At 34.7% G+C, this 20,599-nt stretch overlaps 1 protein-coding gene across 3 annotated transcripts; it reads left to right on the top strand.

Annotated features, from left to right (window-relative positions):
- The first annotated feature begins 1,060 nt into the window (after positions 1 to 1,060).
- On the top strand, positions 1,061 to 20,350 carry LOC135620188 (aminopeptidase P1-like). 3 transcript variants are annotated; one of them, XM_065122915.1, is made up of 16 exons: positions 1,062 to 1,245; positions 1,513 to 1,576; positions 8,191 to 8,330; positions 8,996 to 9,280; positions 9,406 to 9,528; positions 10,571 to 10,879; positions 11,253 to 11,339; positions 13,189 to 13,256; positions 15,617 to 15,683; positions 16,096 to 16,230; positions 16,354 to 16,434; positions 17,693 to 17,747; positions 17,828 to 17,932; positions 18,014 to 18,085; positions 18,615 to 18,739; positions 19,915 to 20,350. In XM_065122915.1, the coding sequence occupies exons 1-16, from the start codon at positions 1,153 to 1,155 to the stop codon at positions 20,080 to 20,082; spliced, it is 1,977 nt and encodes a 658-aa protein (XP_064978987.1). In that variant the 5' UTR covers positions 1,062 to 1,152; the 3' UTR covers positions 20,083 to 20,350. The 3 variants fall into 3 exon arrangements, with proteins under 3 accessions (XP_064978988.1, XP_064978987.1, XP_064978986.1); XM_065122914.1 differs by having other exon boundaries at positions 15,608 to 15,683; XM_065122916.1 differs by lacking the exon at positions 18,014 to 18,085 and having other exon boundaries at positions 1,061 to 1,245; positions 15,608 to 15,683.
- Positions 20,351 to 20,599: the final 249 nt, after the last annotated feature.

The raw sequence follows: 20,599 nt of genomic DNA, 5'->3' as shown, positions 1-20,599 counted from the left end.
AGAATAGGCTTAATAATTTTATAAATCATCAAAAACACATACATTTAATTAGAGAGTTCTTTCTCTAATGTGGACGTTAATTTTTCCTAATTAGCCTCTCAAGCTTCATCAAATCCATACAGCTTTATGAAATTTAAGAAAGTACAAATGAGAGAATGAGAGAAATATATAAATAAGAAAATAGATGAGTTATAGATAGTAAAAAAAAGGATAAAAAGGGTTTAAAATCTCTTTTTACGGGTTCAAATAGTCAAATGAACCATTTGAATTAAATCAATTTTCACTTTTAATTGATATCGATCGAATTCAACCATTCTGATCATATATATTTCGTATCGAATGATATAGTGTAATATAACACAGACTACTTAGCACAAAGATGATCCGCGATGCCGAACGAGATATATACCACACCACAATATAATAGACCTGAATGTTGATAAAAGATAAACATAAAAAATTATCTAAGAATATATGATTATATGCTAAGAAATAAATATATATACTTGTTAAAAGATGTGAGACCTATTGTTAAAAAGAGATCAGCAAGAGACCAAAAGATCTTGCTATAAATTATAAATAACATATTTAAATACTTTTAATTTTCTTTTTTCTTACAGAGAGGTCATTGATGATAAGATATCTGCGTAACCGAACAATTATAATTGGAACATGAAGTTGTTATTATTGTTATTATAATTGGAACATTAAGTTGTTATTATTGTTGCCGGTGGTGTATAAATATATTTAATTTACTTTATTTATGGGGGGCATATCAGAAAATAAAAGAATCTAACTAATCAATTTGGTAACATAAATGCCCGCCTTGGGTGACGACCCACAAAAAAAGGACAATTCTTACCATACCCATTCGCTACCTTCCAGTGTTATCAGAGAAGAAAAGCGGGACCCATATAAAAGGCCCTTATACGTGTCTGTATCGAATCGTAGGGCTGGTAGAAAATGCAGGTACGTTTATGGGCCCCATGCGACGGTTCGATGCCCATCATCGCCGTTTCCCCGGTCGCCTTCAATCCCTTCCGTATAAGGGAAGGACGAAGAGGCGAACCCTCACTCACAGCCGATTTCTCTCCATTCATCCTCGTCGTCGGTGTTCCGTGATCGCCCTGTAGCAAAGGGGAGAGGCGACTGATGGCGGACCCCCTCGACGCCCTCCGAGCCCTAATGGCTTCCCACTCCCCGCCTCTCGATGCCCTCGTCGTCCCCTCCGAGGACAACCACCAGGTCACCACCCGTCCCCCTCTTCCTCCTCCTCATCATCATAATCATTGTCATCATGTAGGGTTTTGATTCCTCATTGTTTAGATCGGAATTCGTTGATTGGTTCTTTCGTGTCAAGATTCCCTCCTCCTTGTATCTGGACTCGGATTTGTACGCTTTATGTGAAATTTCCCTCAGTTTGCTTTGCATTGGTTGTCTGGTTGATCGATGGAATTGGGCAGAGGGGTAATTGTCGTTTGTTTGATGGCTCGTGCTCCTTTTGATTCGCAGAGTGAGTATGTCTCCACGAGGGACAAAAGGCGTGCCTTCGTTTCCGGATTTACTGGTAGTGCTGGTGAGTTTCTTTCTCTCTTCCTCTCGGATTGTTGATTCACTAAATTCAAAGTTTAGGTCCATGACTATTTTCTTTTTAGCATAGTAGCATTGTGTTTAATTACATTATGAACAATGAAACCTTACTTTAAACGGAAGTTGTGCTTGCAAAATGTAGATTAACTCAATAGAAACATATGTGTTATTTATAATTGAGTTGCTGAATCTTGTGGATTTTTCTTTGGCTGCCTCTTTATGGTAAAAATGTCAATTTAACTCATTGTTTCGCACCTTTAGAGGCATTAGTTACCCTGGCCCTTTATAAAGAATGTTTGATGACAAGACCATTTAGACAATGGGACATGTGCATCTTCCATTATTTCCACATGAATGTGTCATGAGAAACCAAACATTCTGCATCAAAGTTTTGTTTTCTGTTTCCATGTTTTCACATAACATTTGGTCAGTATGGTATAACACTGAAGACAAAAAGGATTTGACACTTAGATGGGTACCTAAGTCAGATCTTTGTTCATTTCAGTTTGCAATATAAGGTTGAAGTTTCTTCATGTTAAAGAATATTGGCAATTCCTTGGAGATCCAAAATTATATTTGGTTGCTCCTGTACACTAGTGTGTAGAGAATAAAAAAAATTCAAATGAACACCTCAAATGAGGTACATACTTCATATTTGTAAAAATCTTGCCAAGGATTATTGTACTTTTGCATTGTGCTTGTTGATATCTTTCTAGCAGAGTATGTATCTATGTCGTGCAGATTGGTACACCCCTATGATGGTTGACACAAACCATAAATGTTATTGCTATATTTAGTATGGGTTGTCAGTACTATAATAGTGTTTTTGTAATTTGACTTGTATTCTTTCTTAAGATTTTGTTGCACTTTCCTTTGACCGTGATGTTGGCACTAGCCACTCATAGCTTGATTGATTTTTGCAACATCCACCTCCTTAAGTTAAAAATTTGTCTTTGATCTAAATATAAGCATATCTTTATATCCCGTTATTTTTATTTCCATAATATATTGAGTAGTACGACACTTTTATTTTTTAATTGTTATTCATAATATCATCCATTTTTGGAGTTATGGTAATAATACATAGCATGGAACTAAAGTAAACACTGAACAAATGTGTTATTCACATATGTTTGAAGAATTATTGCCAAGGAACTATGTTTTAAAAAATAGTTGTAGCATGCAAATTCCAGGTTTCACATAGTGCATATGCACTTCATATTAAAATATTAAGAATGATAGCAAATTTTAATAAACTCTTAAAGATGTAACTAAATAATAGATAAATAAGTGCTACATTTAAATCAAGAACTTATTTAAAATGTGTAAACTCTTTAAGAAACATCTAAAAGTATATGACTAAAATTATATAATAGTTGACTATGTTTTACATATGACAATAATACTTAATTTATCAACAGAATACATTGGAAAGGTTTTTAAGTTTTTATGTTTTGATCTGCTATGGTTTAGTATTCACATAACAATCATGCAAATTTCATGGGGTTACAAGTCACAACTTATGTAGTTATCTTATTAGATAAAATACATGTCATAACAATGTTTCTCTTTATAGGTTCGTATCGGTATACCGATCGATTGACGATACGGTACATATTGCTTCGTACCAATGTACCATGCGTTGATATGGCAGGGCATATTGACGACACAAAAAATGGTCGAAATTAGCTCTAAAAAAATCCGAAAAAAAAGTTAGATTAGGGTTTTTAAGTTGAAAATAAATATAAATTTAGTGTATTTTAGTAAGAATAATCTAAATTAGGAAATAATAATGGTATATATGTTTTTCAAGCTTTGAGGAGTAATTTTGTGGTACGTTCTGGACTATCCTTTCGTTGATATTGAATTATCTACAAAGAAATGATTTAACTTATTATATTATTTGTTAAATAATTTAAAATTTAATATTCAAATGAATCAAGTAATCGATCGATGGATATATCTGGGTCTATCACCAAAAAGAATGACGGGACTTCACGAGCACTAGATTGGGGTCCTCGATCTTATGTATTTGTATATCTATTTGATATATTTGTTGGATCTAATCCTTAAATTGATCTCATGACATATTATATTGATACACCATGCCATTGGTGTATCAACGTGGTGATGGTCGTAGTTTGATCGTTGTGAACCACACGTGTTCGAGGTAGCTCTTGAGGCATGTACGATTGTGGCATGTATTGATGTGGAGGTTGAAGAATATCGGAATTTTTACTTTCACCACTGATCTGTTGCTCTGTAACATAAGATCGATCATCGTACTCTTGCTTGTAGAAGAATGACTAACTATCATCGTACTGTTGTTGGCCATAAGATTCTCTATAATATGATGACTATGAATACGATGAGCTCCGCTCTGTATTTACATCGTGTAGGCTTTGTCGTATTTGTTAAAATTCATTTATTGTCTTTCCCTTCCCCTTCCATGTATAAACGTGACCAATACTTTATCGAACTCCACGATATAAATTTTGGGTGACATGCGTAAAATTCTACTCCTTGGTCCATGCATAACCCTCAAATTGTGTAGATGGGCCCATCGACTCCCCGATGTCGCCACCATCATTGGTTGAGGCACTACTATCCATGTTGCTACTATGTCTCCAGACCGAGCAGGTTGCTGAATGTAATTAAAAAGGTGTCTCGTCGCTCAACTCGTTTCTTTCCAATGGTGTAGTTGATGCTATTGCCTTCCCCTTTGTCTTTGCCTTTGCACGTTGAGTGGATGACTTTGACGGTTGGGTTTCTTTAATTCCTCGAGTAGTTTGACTCAACATTGTCCGGCTCCTTCCACCACGTTCTGACCGAGGGTGATCTTCCTCTTGCTGGAAATTTGCTTTCTTTTCTTTTGTTGCCTCGGTGATAAAACACGCGGCACCCTTGCGTGTCAGTCCGCAAAAGTCAGCCTTTCTGAAACCTCCCATGGTCCCTTAGGACCTACAAAAGAGAAAACGGGTTAGAGGAAACGCCTCACTCGGGATCCATAAGCAATCATTTCAGAAAACACTTCATAGCCAATGCAAATTACAAATAGGCTTTACAAGCTCTGAACGGTTGCACAACAAAGGATCGAAAATGGTCCATTACAGATCGAGAATTGGGATACTCGATTTCGTCCATTCTCATAAGAGTTGAGAAGGCAAAGGTCTTTTTGGTTCGTGGAGGATCACAAGAGAGGACGTGGAGGATCTCTTGCCTCATCAAGTAAATGATCTTTTTGGTTTGTCGTTGCTTCGATACACTCTAACATATATTGTGAATCTTTGTTGTAGAATTGGAGGTTGATGGGATCAATCTCTAGTTCCTTTGGATCATTGTCCAGCTCAGCACATCGTAATTTTAGCTGTATGTTGTAGTGGACATATACCAATTTCTCTAATTATCTGTATGATAGTCTATTGCGAACCTTCGTGTGAATCAATATGAATGTCGACCAATTATGTTTGCAACCACTTGATGTTATCATTTGTGAAAGTACATGGACAACAACATTTCTTAAATTTGGTACATCCTCTCTAAATTGTAGCCATCACACAATTGCAAAAAGGATATAAATAGGACTTTATTTGCTTGACAAATAATTAATGTCAAATATAGTTTATAATCAAATAATGAATGTTAAAGTACATTATCGGATAATAAAGCAATTGTTTCTTGGAGTAATCGACTCTCCGTAATAGCATCGGTTGCATCAGTTGTGTTTGGCAATAGTTGATATATAACATTTTTAAGTATCAACAATAAATCTGATCGCATTTCAAGATTATACCTTAATTGAATTATCAGATTTAGATAATATGTTGGAAGATAAATAATTTTGTTATTAAGAATTATTTAAATATTATAAAATTATGAATTAAATTACATTAAATATGAATTTACTTGCATTATGAATGTCTTGGTCTATATGAACTTTGGTCCTGTGATCGATGATTTATAAGTTTTGCTCGACTTTAATATCATTTGTGAATGCTTTTTTGATCTCCACTCTTGTTGTTATCAACATATATCTAAGATAAGATATTTGAGTACGCTTGTCTATGTTGACCTTATAGAGGATAATGTAAAGTGGTTTTACTCCTATTATAATTTTGTTCACGGTATTCTAAAATGTAGCTGACAGAAGTCATTTCCACCTTTTTTCCATTACTCGATCTCAAATTCTTGGAATTGGACCATTCCTGTGAGGTGACTATTGTCTTGAGACCTTGCCTCTTTTGTTGTATTGACTTTAAGACAATAAATTTATAGCAAATCGAGTGACTCTGGGGTGTAGTATCTCACCATTTATATATTTTTGGATTAAAGAGTGAACCTAATGATAATTATATATAAACTATGTGATCGACTGTGCTTGAGCTACACATTTGTTGACTAATGATATCTTGTCAATATCCCTTAGCATTAGATCCATGCAATGAGCTGCACGTGGAGTTCAAAGTAATATTTTCTTTTTCTCCATCAATTGTACACTGGCTTTTTTGAAATTAGCTCCATTATCAGTGATTATCTTGGTAATGTATAGTAGTCTGATCTCTTTTACCACGATGTCCATCAGGTTTTCAATATAGTTTGTATCTTGAATCTTGTTAGAAGCATTAATTGATTTATGAAAAACCATCCATTTGTAATACATAGGAAAATTGATGATACTTATTCTTGTCGGCCTTGTCCAACTGTCACACATCAGTGTCATCGCATATTCGTCCCAGTACCTCTTGAAGGATTTGATCCAATTCTTCAATTTTGTCACCTTCTCATTTAAATATATGTCGTGGATCCTTTCCCACCGTCATGCTCCCATCAAAAATCAAGTTGTCGATGCGTCCGGTGATGTACGAATACCATCTTTGATATCCGGGTTGATGTACTGATGCTCACTGCCACCATCATGCCCACTGTCAGTGATGTACTAATACCACCGTCATGCTCCCATCACTTCCTCGTACATGTACTGATGCTCCAGTGATGTACGAATACCAGCTCTGAGATCCGGGTTGATATCATTGTCGCGACCCTCATATTCATCATAAATTGGTTTATACATAGCTGTGTAGTATTATTCCTCAACTCTTATATTTTTTTAATTGTATCTTCCATTGTCCATTGTAAGTTGTCTTAAACTGATTTATAGATCTCCGTCGGAATCATTTTGCAACAACGGGATACCCTTTGGCTAAATGCATATTTACCAGGGTATTTCCTCCACCCTTGCCAATGTAGCCACAATAAATGCACTACTAATGTTGATGGTTCTCATCTATATCTTTCGGGCATGATCCTAAGTATCATCATATGTCTGTTTCTTTGGTGTCACATTCTTACCAAAATTGACTCAAATAAGCAAGCTGCGATTAGCCCTGATTTGAAGTAACATAATACGATTATATATAATGAACCTACTTTGCCACTATAAATATGACAATTATTTGGCATTAAATATATAGAATTGACTCAAAAGTCAAATTATGATGAATTCATAATTAAATACACTAATCATAACATTAAAAACACTAATTACTTCCTAATTAACACTCTTTCACTATAATAAACATGTCAAACGTTCTAATAATTATCAAATATATAAAATTGACCCAATAAAAGGTTAAATAATGATAAATTTATCATTAAATAAACTAATTAAAGCATTAAAAACTTAATTAAACTTTAATTAGACCTATTTTACTTATATAAATCAAATTACGGTGAAATCATCATTAAATACACTAATCTCATTATTAACATAGTTGATTATTTCATGATTATTCCTCTTTCAGAACATGTTAAACACTCTAACATGTAAATCACCTAAATACGCATGAAATATAAATATTTGACTCGTGTTTGATTTTGAAAAAATCAACATTAAACACATTAATCATAACATTAAAGGTCTTAATTACTCTCTTATTAACACTATTTTGTCATCATAAAGACTTTAAACAACATATTAGATATTGAGAAAATAGAATATTCTTAATCATCTTATAAATTATCAAAAATAAGAAAAAATACATACATTTGATTAGAGATTTCTTTCTCTAACTTAGGTGTTAATCCTCCCTATTTAACCTCCTAAGTTTGATCTAATCCACAAATCACAGCTTTTTGGAGTTCAATAGAGTGCAAATGAGAGAATGAGAGAAATATATGAGTGAGAGAGTGAAAAGGGAGAGAATGAGGGGGGTAGAAAGGGTTAAAAACCCCTTAGATCTGGTTCGAAAGATCAAATGGATCGTTTGAAGTCAACAAATCCTAGCCATTGATCAGTATCGGTCGAAATTTGATCGTTACCGATCGGTGCAGGTCGGTAACAGTTGGATTTCGATCGTTTTGATTGGCTCAGATCTTGTATTGGGTGATACGGGGTCCCCTATTATGGACTGCTTGGTACAGGGTGGCACGGTGAACCATGGTCACAACTTGGATGATCATCTTCTTAGATAAAACTGTTCCTATCATTTTTTTAAGATTTACATTTGCTTAAGCCTTGATGACATTGGGATAGCTTTCATTTTGTTTGTCTATATTCTCCCAGATTATTATACTAACTAGATAATTTTATATCTTTAATAGGTTTGGCTCTTATAACAATGAATGAGGCATTGCTATGGACCGACGGACGATATTTCTTGCAGGCAACACAACAACTGAGTGAAAGATGGAAACTTATGCGAATTGGAGAAGATCCACCTGTTGAAAATTGGATGGCTGATGTAAGACATAATTGGAAATTTTAGTTGTTCCTCGAGATCTGTTTTCTATATTATTTGTGAATTTGCTTAAAGAGCAGTACCTGCTGCATCTTGTTTTTGTTGTTCAGTTGTTAGAGTTAATGCTCGTACCATAAAGATTTTGAAATATTAGTCAGACCAGTTTGTGATGATAAGTAGTTACAAGTTGGTCAAGGACCAAAACCAGACCATATAGTTCTACAATGATTAGAATTTCTTATTTTATTTTATTTTCAATAATATTGGGTGGTATAGGTCAATGTACCAATTGTGAACCAGCATCACATCCGTCCATCAAGGTGTTGATTTGGACTTTGATTTTGAACCTTCCTATCATACCCTGCCAGTTGGTGTGGTGTTTTGCCTCATTTGCAAGCAGTTAAAAGGAAGTTTAGAAAAGGATTGTAATATTTTTTATGCATATAAAAGCTGGAAAACTGAATAAATGTAATTTACTTATTGCTTATCAAATATGAGTATAGAAGCACCAGTTGTCTATATGGCAGAGCATATGGTGTGTTTCCTGCTGCATGCTGCTAATTTCTCTGCATGCTGGAAAACATATTTTCCTGACAGTTGATATGATTTTCGTGACAATTCTGAATGATATATTCCATTTGGTATTTGTTGATCTCATCCGCAATCAGAATCTACCACGCAATGCTGCTATAGGATCAGATCCTTGGTGTGTTTCTGTAGAAACTTATCAGAGGTGGGAGCAGGCTTTCTTAAAGAAGAAACAAAAGTTAATTCAGCTGTCCACTAATATGGTAGATATAGTATGGAAAGACCGGCCTCCTGCCGAAATTCTACCTGTTAACATACACCCACCAGAATTTGCTGGATGTACTGTAGCAGAAAAGTTAAAGGATCTGAGAGCAAAACTAATTCGTGAGAAAGCTTATGGTTTAATCATCAGTTCACTTGATGAGGTATGTACTTCTACTTCTGTTTTCTGTAAGCCTCTGACTACCTTTTATGTAGTGACCTTGGTTTTGCTGCAACTACTTAACTATTCTTGAGATAGCTCCTTTTCACTTTTTGGGGCATTCTGTAGGTTGCTTGGTTGTACAATATTCGTGGAAATGATGTGGCTTATTGTCCAGTAATTCATGCATATGCTGTTGTAACCTTGGACTCAGCTTTTTTTTATGTGGATAAGAGAAAAGTCTCTTCAGAGGTTAGTTCTAGTTGAATTTTTCTTTAAATGCTCTCATAGCGATGGTTCATTTATGTTTTTGGAAATTTTGTATCTCTTTCTCTCTTTGGAAGAACCTTTTATGTCTGAATGCTTGATACATCAGTTTCTACATTGCTGTAAATTGTAGATTTGTGGTACTCACAAATAGAAACACCACAACTACCAACAAAATTCTAATTCCATATTATGCGGATGGGTTTATAAGTTCATGCCGATGTATATGTCATAATTATTGTTCCTTATTTCATTTGTTTAATAACTTGGCATTGTTATGTTGCATAGTTTGTGTCCTATAAATTGGTTGTTTGTAAGGCAGTATTGTACCTTAGATTACCTGACAATTATTATTGCTCAGTCTAATTATCAGTTCTTGACTACTTATTCAAAAGTTAAATCTTTCCACTGTGTGGTCATCGTTTCATCTTGTTCTTCTGTTAATGTGGAAGTTCATGCTTACAATGAGACAAATTATTTCAAGTGCAATATGCTTGTGGAATATGGATACTTGATCCATGCCCAATAATGTGAATCAATCCCATAAATGGTCCAAAACTGACCCAAAATTCTTGGTATGGATCCTCTTTCTGGGGCTTACAGATTATCAGTTCTACGATACCTCTGCCCATAAAGAGATACATTTTAATAGATTGTATATGATACATTATTTTGATGCTGTAGAATTTGAAGTTTAAAAATGACTTTGAAGCCTCAGGAATTAAGAAAGGTCAACTTCTAGTGTCACTACCTCTGTTAATATTTTAAATCGAGGACAGAAGATCTTGGTGAGTACCTGGAAAGCATATGTATTTGACACATCTGACATAATTCATGAGACTGCATGCTGGAGTCAAGCCCCATGACGTATTGGCAGTCTCTTTAGTCCTCTTCTCCATTTTGACCTGTGTTAATTAGAAAACTGATATATGAACATATTTTTTTTCAATTTTGTACATGTTAAGTATACTGCATGCAGATTGTAGGTTCTTGATTGCTTTTCTTTCGTTGTTGTTGCTCATGACAGGTACTCCATTATATGCTAGAAAATGGAATTGATGTCCGGGACTATGACATTGTTGCCTCAGATGTAAGCTTGCTTGCATCTGGACAGCTTATGGGGTCTTCTAGGATCATGTTATCTGGAACTGAACGCCATGAAGCAAGCAAAAATTCTAATGGTGTGCTTGGAGATGATCGAAATGCAGAGGAAGAGACCAAGCATAAAATCATCTGGATTGACCCTTTCTCATGCAACCTTGCCCTTTTTTCAAAGCTGATCCCTGATCAAGTTTTCATGCAGCAATCACCTTTGGCTCTTGCAAAAGCTATTAAGGTATATTAGTCAAGATAGTGTTTTCATGAATGATTTTTTAAGCATTAAATGTTAGAAAGGGCACACTTTCTTAGTCTGTATAGTCATGTACAAGGTTTCAGACGAAACTTTATATATAAGTTGTCTTAGTTATTCATTGATTTTTTGGAAGAGCTTAATTATTTAAAACTTTAAAGCGGTTAATCACTTTTATTTTTAAAAGAAGTTGTGAGATTTGAAACTTAAGATGACCTTTTGGTTTATGCCAGATGAATATTGGGTTTGAAATTTTGAGTAATGAAAATTATGAAATTTGAATGACTTATTGCCTTACGTATGATGAGTATCTTTCCTTCTTACTTTATAAGTTTCATCATTGATGATCAAACTGCAGAATCCAGCAGAACTGGATGGTTTAAGAAAGGCACATATTCGAGATGGTGCAGCTGTTGTCCAATTTCTTGTTTGGCTGGATAAACAGGTTTAAAACCATGAACTTAAAACTTTCATACTTAATGTAAATTATAAATTATGGTATTGGATGCTGAATTTGTGCTGATTGTACTACCAGTAGGTTTTAAGGTGCATACTATATCAACAATGATCTGGGTGCAAACTGCACTCCATTCTGGTATATAAAAACTATTTGCATGTCTTACATTGGCATAGCACATGACTTGCAACTTGTACCATGCTAGTGGCTGGCATGTGCTTGGTACATGTATGCATTCTCCTATAATCATGTAAGTGAACTGGGTATGTATCACACATCATGTCTGTGTAAAAAGTTTATGCATATCTTAGGCCCATCCATAGTACTATGGCAAGTGGTTATGTGGGTATCTCATTGATTTTATTCATCATTTTATTTCATCACTTTGAACATGTATATTCACTGGTGTTAGAAAAGGTATGACTGAGTTCATTCTACTGATTATATTTGTTGAATTGATTTTTGTTGATAAATACAAATGGAATTGGCGTTGAGTTTATATTTAAAGTTAAGACTGCGTATATTGATCCTCCCAGACTTCTGCATTTGGCAGAAACCTCGTGCGATGGGTATACTCTTTTATTTTATTTTTGTGGATGAAAGTATAGTAAAAGCATGCCTTTCCATAACAAAAGTTTAATACTTATAGCATGGTAAACTGAACCTAGCTGATGTATGAACTGAAATGTGTGAGACTGTTCAAGGAGGTGGGAAAGTGAGGCATATTATCATCTTTTTGTTGACTCATGGTAGGAGAAAATTAGCAAATACTATGTGGTAGTTCTTCATCACAATATCAGCAATTTTTTATTTTAAAAGTCTTACAGGAAAGATTTATTCAGAATGTAAGTCTACTTTGTTGCAATTATGGGGGATCATAACTATGGAGAGAGAGAACTGATTCTGCATGAAGAAGGTTGAGGCTTTTGATTATGACTGCATTATCCATCTTAGTTTTTAACTTATTGTGCTCCTTGATTACCTAAATAATCTTAGTATGAAACTTCATTTAATGTTGATAAGGCAACATTCAATAAATCATCCTGAAGCAAATTAATCTTAGTATGAACCATCCAGGTTAGCCTTTTTTTTCCAGGCTTGAAAGCAAATTTCATCCTGAAGCTAAATGGAACAGGAGAGGCTACGGTGCTCTCTGCTTCCTAGTTTTCCAGTCAGCTTATATTGTTGAATATAGCTCTCATAACTGTGCTGCACCTTTTGTGAAGAAAATTTAAGTTCTCCATCTATGTTCTGATTGGGATGATTGTAAATAAATTGAGAAACATTGTCTCAAACACTTCGATGAAATTGTCTCATATTGTACCTAGGTGTGCTTTCACATGGGAAGATAATTGATTTGATTATGCATAGCTTCTGTTGTATGCAATTTGATGGAATTGCCTCATAGATTTTAAGCTGGTATCCTTTGTAGTCGACTGCTCTATAAGTTTTAAGTGTGTCTCCTCGCTTATTGTTAAATCATTAATCTACTATGTTGGCTGATGGTTTCTGTTTAACTTGAAAGCAGGGCTACCAAATAATACAATTCCCATATATGGATCATGCTTCATTAGTGTAATTAACATTGTGTTAAAAATTAATAACCTTTTGGAAATAAGTGTTTCAGCTTGATTTATGAGGAAGCAACAAATAGAAATAATTGTTTAGTTATACTATCTTGGTTTGTCAACAAGTAGTATCAAATGTCTTTTATATAGCGTACATGCTAGATTTTTCGTAAATCTTTTATATAGTGTGTATTGTGTAGTTAACTTCTGGAATGAAGGTGTTCTTTTTAGTTGGATGCTGCCTCTATTAGCTCAACTTCATTTTGTAGATGCAAGAGATCTATGGAGCTTCTGGTTACTTCAGTGAACGAGAGGGGACACATAAGAGAAAACATTCGTAAGACACCATACAATCTACAAATACATTTAGCTTTTTACAAAATCTTCAACACCTCTTCTTAGATATATACCACTATTTACCTACTTTCACAAGTTTCATGTCAAAGTGTGATTTTAGTTAACCACTCCCATGAATTTCATGTCAAGATTTTTAGTCAATTACAAAAGAAACTGTATGGTGATAGCAAATGTTACGCAATGGCCACCCTGATCATGGCATGCGCATGAATGACTTTCTGTTAGTGTTCTTTGATTTTGATTCTGATAAGTTGATTCTTCTTTTCAAATCGTAGGTTCAAGTTAGGATGACTAAACCCATGTTATCACCAAGAGTTTTGTTCGTCCATAAGTTTTAGCATTCATTAAAACCAATTCTATATATGCTATAAAGCATATTATTTATTTTTTTCCTTTTCCCATTCTTAATACTACTATTTGTTGATTCTTACAATTAATAATTTTTCCTTCATTTAATCCTTCGTTGTTGTACAATATGAACTGTACCTTGGGTTTTCATTTATACTTTTGTGACTCTTTTCTTACCTTGCCGCTAAGTCAGGATTAATTTTTTGACCAACAGGAATCTTTTTCCAGATGGAGTAGCACATCTCTGTCTTTGAAGCTTACCATGGCATAGTTCCTGACTTTACAGCCTATCGAACCTGACTTGCACTACACAAGTTGATTAAAGTTGGTTTGAATAAGCTCTACCATCTAGCTAGGACACTTTGAGCCAATTAGGACATCTATGCTGTACAATACTTGTAAACGTCATAGGTTGAATTTTTTCGTCACAAGGAAATTAGAGATAGGTGCATCTATGTTTGTGCATGAATTAGTTCATATAGGAACATGTTTTGGCCAAACACGTAGGAGGTATGCATTGGAAAATATTTTGCATCTTTGTCCTAAAATTGCAAGCCCTACCAATGTTTTTCATTTGTTTTCTTTTTCATTTTCTGAATCTTTGAGGATTTTCCATGCTTTATTAATAGTAAATAATGAAGATAATTATCATGACATGCTAGAATAACATATTTATGAATGGGTTAATTCCGTCCACCTTTCCAGATGTATGCAAATGTCAAACTTAATTGTTTGTGAAAAGTTGAGTGGGAACAATTAGCCTTTAGGTTTGGCATTATCTTGACAATGGTTTTTAATTTGTTCTGTGTACCTATTTGGTCGTTTAAACCTGAACCAGTATGTGCACCAGCTAATCTCACCTAAAATGGTTCAAGATGTGTTTACAACCTGGTGCCAGTACCAAGGTGTCTTTTTTCTTTTAAATCTGAAGTCTCAAGTGTTCTCTCTTTCTTTCCTCTTTTTCCTCCATTTTCACTCTGGTGTGGACAGGTCCTGCTGCCTTCTCATGTAGCTGTTGTTGCCTCCTTGCATCACTACCTCCTTTGATATGTGTTGCTGTTGCCGTTACTTTCTCCTCCTCGCATCGTCATATCCTCTTTTTCCTCCTCCTTGTTATGTCACATCCTGCCCCTCCTTCAGTAGATGCCACCTCCTCCAGTGCATCCTCCTCCTTTCTCTCTCTCTCTCTCTCTCTCTCTCTCTCTCTCTCTCTCTCTCTTTACTCTTTACTCTAGGCAGTGCTGATCAATATTGACCCATACCAACTCTTGATATGCCAATCAGTGCCCAGTCCCTATTACAAACTAGTATTGCTTCCGGACCAAAATTTTAATCCTTCAACTTGACATGTCAATAAATTGATTGTTAATTCATTCTATTTTGTAATTTTAGTGTACTTGTATATTCCACACTTGCTTGCCCTTGGTTACAATTACAACACTTGCCTTAATACATTTGCTTTTATGTTGATCTATTTCTTTTTGCTAGCCCTTGCTTGTCTTAATATGGTTGTATAAGGTTTTTCAATTCTTTTATATCTGAGTAGTGATTATTCCAGTTTCTTGGACCAACTTTTGGTACCTTGGATGTTGTGCAATGCCAATGCCCTTATTTTTCTGGTGTCACTATATAATCATGTCTGTATTTCAATAAGCCATAGAGTTACTTGGTTGAGATGTCAGCTTCAAAGCTTTACAGAATCAGTGTCTAAAATAATCATGAAAAATGACATCTTTTAAGTGATTGCTTCACTTGTTTCATACATGTTTCAAGGATGATTTTCAAGGTTTTTTAATCTCTCCATAGTTTGTTTTAATTTCCTGCTGAATGGTGGTGAAAGGAAATTAGGTAGTGTCTTTTTATCAAAATTCAAAATTTTGCATCTCTTTTTTTTGTCTTACAGATTCAAATGCATGGTCAATCTTTCTATTTGTTTCTTTGCCTGCATTTGCTAGTTTTGCTTTCTCACCAAACATTTTCTAGTTTGTGCAGTGATACGTTGAAATTGACAGAGGTATCTGTGAGCGACAAATTAGAAGGTTTTCGTGCAAAACAAGAAGTATGCCTCGTTAAACTCCTTATCTTCTGTAGCACTAAAATCATTGCCACAGTAAGCTCTGTGATTGAATTTTCACTCCCGGATGTGGAATGCATAGCCTAGGACAAAATATTGGCATTACAAAATCACTGTTGTATGTACTATGTATTGCTGTTCATGGCACATTTTGGTTCAAATTTAATAATGACATCTTTGCTTTTCTTACATGAATTGTAGCTTGGACTCTGGAATCAAAGATATTTCTTTTCCGTTTTACATCAGCATCTGATGCATCTTCTTTGGCAGTCTTAACAAAGTTGCTAGAACTAGAATTGGTCATGGAGTGATACTTAGACTTTTGTTTCTTGGATTGTTATTTGCATGAAATTTTGTATATGATTATTGCTAATCGATTGGCATGATTTTTTCCCAGAACTTCAGAGGGCTGAGTTTTCCAACCATTTCATCAGTTGGTCCCAATGCAGCAATCATTCACTATTCTCCTGAAGCAGATACATGTTCCGAACTCGATGCTGACAGCATTTATCTTTTTGATTCAGGGGGACAGGTTTCTATGATGCTTAATTTTAGTTCTACAAATTTTAATTTGCAGTTCCATCCATGCTATTTCTGGTAAAACTAAATTTTCCTCAACTGATTGGCTTCTATTAACACTGCATATTCTTTAAAGTATATAGATGGAACAACCGATATAACCAGGACTGTGCATTTTGGCAAACCTTCAGCTCATGAGAAATCATGCTATACTGCGGTAATAGGAACTCTTTCATATTTAAGATTGCTTTGTCAAGTAAATAGGTTTTGTTTTTCTTGTTTCTACATTGGATAATAGATATCTGTCTTTTAGGATGCAGAAGTTGATTATATTGTTGTAAGATATTATTTCAGGACTGTGCACCTCAAATTCCTTGAGTGTGTCAGTGTACGATTGTTATTACATATGTTTGTCAATAGTTTAAAACTTTAAATAAATTTTCAGGTTTGGTTTATATAGGATCTTTGGTTGCTTGTACAGATGGTGATATATCTGAGTTTTGACACTGACAAGAACTTGTTTCTTGGTGAATTGAGAAGGGTAGAACCTGATGCTTTTGGGTTCATATTATCATCCTAATTTTAGGCTGTGAACCCCACAAATTATAGAAATTAATTAAGGTCTAGAAATTAATTGAGGTCTAGCTAGCTCTAGACCATGCACCAGTCCTCTCTCCTGTGTCCATTTAGGGTTTCGTAAAGGAAAGGATGAGGTTGAAGTTGAACAATAAACTTAGGTTGATGCATCATGCATTCTTAATGGTTTTGGTTATGCTATTCCTTCTATTCTTTTTTAGTTTTTCCCTTTATCTTTTGGTTTTTAGGAAGACACCCAAAATATATATACTTTCCTTTATATGTTCAGACTTCTCCAAAGAAACTCATCTGAACTAATTCTTTAGTTCGTGTGATGATTTCCTTAAGCTTGACAACAAAAGAAATATAGGCTTGGTCTCGAAGTGACTCAGATAAGATGGATGTGAGGATCACAGATATGATGTGTGTCTGGACTCTAGACTCTAGAGACAGTTGTTTGAACTTTGAATGCTACTTTATGGAGAGATTCCATTAAAATAGAGGTCAATTGAGTGGCACACCCATGTAATAGTCATGTGCCATGTAAGTAATTGTTATCTGCTCACATTTAATACGTAGATGATGGACATTGGTTCGACAAATTGAATTGTCAGTTTCAAGACTGGGCAGTGAGTCATCATGAATAATGGCTCATGACTTTTCTTTTTCCTGCTGAACATGTTAAATAGAAGTTTATCAAATACTCTTATGAACATTTCTCTTTTTCATTTATTTTATTGAATAAAAAAGTTGGTTGTAGACAAAAGTGATGCTTGTTTTCACATTGTATGTTTAAGGTTCAAGTACTTCTTTTAATATATATATTCTTTGATGTATCCTTTCTGTTATAACTGCTATTACTTGTCCATCGACTGTGTCTGATAGTTTACAATAAATAGGTCCTCAAAGGCCACATTGCCTTGGGTAGGGCAAGATTTCCAAATGGAACCACTGGTAAGATTGATTTAGAATGCCTACATCTAGTACTCTGACAACACATTCAATTGCCTTATTGGAATCATTGCTTGTCACAGGACATGCTCTTGATATTCTCGCTCGGGTTCCTTTGTGGAAGAATGGTCTCGATTACCGCCATGGGACTGGTCATGGGATTGGATCTTACCTTAATGTTCATGAAGGTAGTAATTTGTTCTTTTGTTACCTTTTTTCACAACATTTGTGATCCAGGGAACATTAGAACCCTGAACTTCATCTTGTAGGCCCACATCTAATCAGTTTCAGACCTCATGCTCGAAATGTGGCAATTCAAGCATCGATGACAGTTACTGATGGTAGTATACATTCTCAATCTGTTTAGTTACTTGAATGGCAATGTTTGGTCCTTTTTCAAGTTCTTGTTTTTAAATTGAAAGAAATTACTAATTCATTTATATCCTCCAAGGTTATTCAAACAGTAAATACCTCTTTATAAAATCTGTTTTCTGTTTTGTCTATTCTAGATTACTACATGCACAAGTCTTTTAGAGTTATGTTTTATTTATGTATACATATCTAGATTGCTGATTGCTCACGTGCAAGATTTGTCAATTACTTTCACTTATCTGATTATCTGATTCTTGACAGCATGTGTAAATTAGATTTACTGTCTTCTCTACTTGTTAATTAAACAACTAATGAAAGCAATGCAATTTACTATCAAAGAAATGTGCCTTTTGCTCATCTTATTATTTCCTTTCTTCTTGTTCCTATGTAAAAGGGCATCAGCAATATAAGTCATAGGTTTTGGAATTTGAACTTAAATTTCCAGTTAAGCATTGTATTTGAAGTTTCTGTTTGATAATTCTCTCTTTTTACCTGCAGAACCTGGTTATTATGAGGATGGAAATTTTGGTATTAGATTGGAGAATGTTCTTATAGTTAACAAGGCAAAAACATCATTCAACTTTGGTGAAAAAGGTTATTTAGAGTTTGAGCACATAACTTGGGTAAGTTAACTACCATTGTTTTTGAACCCTTTTGCCATGGTTCTAAGTAATCGATGACTCAAGTGATTGCTAAGTGTTCATATTTTCTTTTGGCTCATTGTTGTTTGTCTTCTACATTGACCCAAATTGCATCTAACAGCAGAGATTTCTCTTGAATCTTCTGGACTTTCCCTGTCTGTGGAGTTCCAATGGCTGTTCTTTTGTCATGTAAATGTGGATCTTTCTATATGCCAATTAGCCTTTTGAGCATGTTAAACCTCTTGTGCTAAATTTATATTACCTGAAGGTTGATACTAAGTGCTGCATGTTGAATGCTGGTAATTCTTTGTCTTTCGATTTGCATAGTCCACAAGTAACCGCATTTTAATGTTAAGCATCTCGTAGGCATCTTCTGTTTGTGGCTAGTCTCCTTCTATTTTATTACTAATACGTATTGATCTTGCGTTTAGTAAGGATATGCCATAATGGTTTAGTGCGTGAGATGTTCGGCATATAAAAATGTGTATGGTTCAGTGAGGCTACATATTGATGTTATCATACAAAACAATTACAGTATGCCAAAACTAATTTTTTCAAGGAAACACCTACCTATGATTTGTCATCTACAATGGTCACCTTCGAAAGCTCAGCAGACTTTACATACGTAGTTATTGACTAACCTCTTCACTAGTGTATATCTTTTGAAAAGTAATTGTTCAACACTAGTTTCATGATCATGCCATATCTTTTTCCTGATCTGGGGTTGGGTGTCTTAACCCGACTATGATATTTTATCCCCTCTTTTCACAACATTTCATCTAGTTATCTCATGAATTAAAATACCATTCAAAATTTGCCCACGGTTGCCATTTCATTCATTATGTTGTTTATAAACATATTAAGAAGTTAGTCTCACATCACCAGATATCATGAAATGTTTGCTGGTACATATCCATTAATCGTGATAACTTGAATCTGGAAGTTTCATCATCAGATTCTTGGAAGTCACCAGGATGTCAATTTTTCCCTGGTTGCAACTTACCATCTTTTTATTTAGTAACCCGTCAGGTGTCAATACAAAAGTTAGGCAGCTAGTTTTTCACCCTTAGTGATTTTTTATTTAGTCTCATAATATTTGTTCCACTGTTGACTTAATATCTTATTAGTGAACTTTCCTTGTGCTTCCACTTTTACAGGCACCATACCAGAAGAAACTGATGGATTTGACATTGCTGACTCCTGAAGAAATTGAATGGATAAATCTCTACCATTCCGATTGCAGAGAGGTTTTAGCACCATACATGAACGAGCAGGAGACGGAATGGCTTAAGAAATCAACCGAGCCCATCATCATAGCCAGCTGAAGCTGCTCGAGGCTCTTATCAGCATACTATTCCATGTATGTGGATCCGTTGGCTGCATCAATAATCTTCAAGTAGCTCTAAGATATCTTGAAACAGATAAAACTGTCTTTTATGTAGCGTCCTTCCTCGTTTGAGAATAAAGTTATATATACTCCGTGGTAGTTCGACAATAGATCTGGGTGAAGGTCTTGTCGGCGTTCAACGATTGAACTTTAGGCGTGCATGAGAGAGTGCAGAATGAACTTTTAATAATTATATGTTTTTTCTAGATGGATGTTAATCGCAATCGAATGGTCCAAATTTACACTAGATAGAATATGATATTTGCATCTATTGTGACCTCATTTTTTCGTTTTTCTATAAATGATTTTATCTTAACCATCAATCATCATGTTTGGTGGTCAGAAAATTAACTTTATGTTTCTGCTTATTATGTGATTACATTTGCAAGAGCTGTTTCTTATTACAATGCCATTGTCATTCATGAGTTTATGTGACACTCTTCATAATAAACTTA

The sequence above is a fragment of the Musa acuminata genome, chromosome BXJ2-8, assembly GCF_036884655.1.
Source record: "Musa acuminata AAA Group cultivar baxijiao chromosome BXJ2-8, Cavendish_Baxijiao_AAA, whole genome shotgun sequence".
Taxonomy (NCBI): domain Eukaryota; kingdom Viridiplantae; phylum Streptophyta; class Magnoliopsida; order Zingiberales; family Musaceae; genus Musa; species Musa acuminata.
This window is presented reverse-complemented; position numbering and strand designations above follow the sequence as displayed.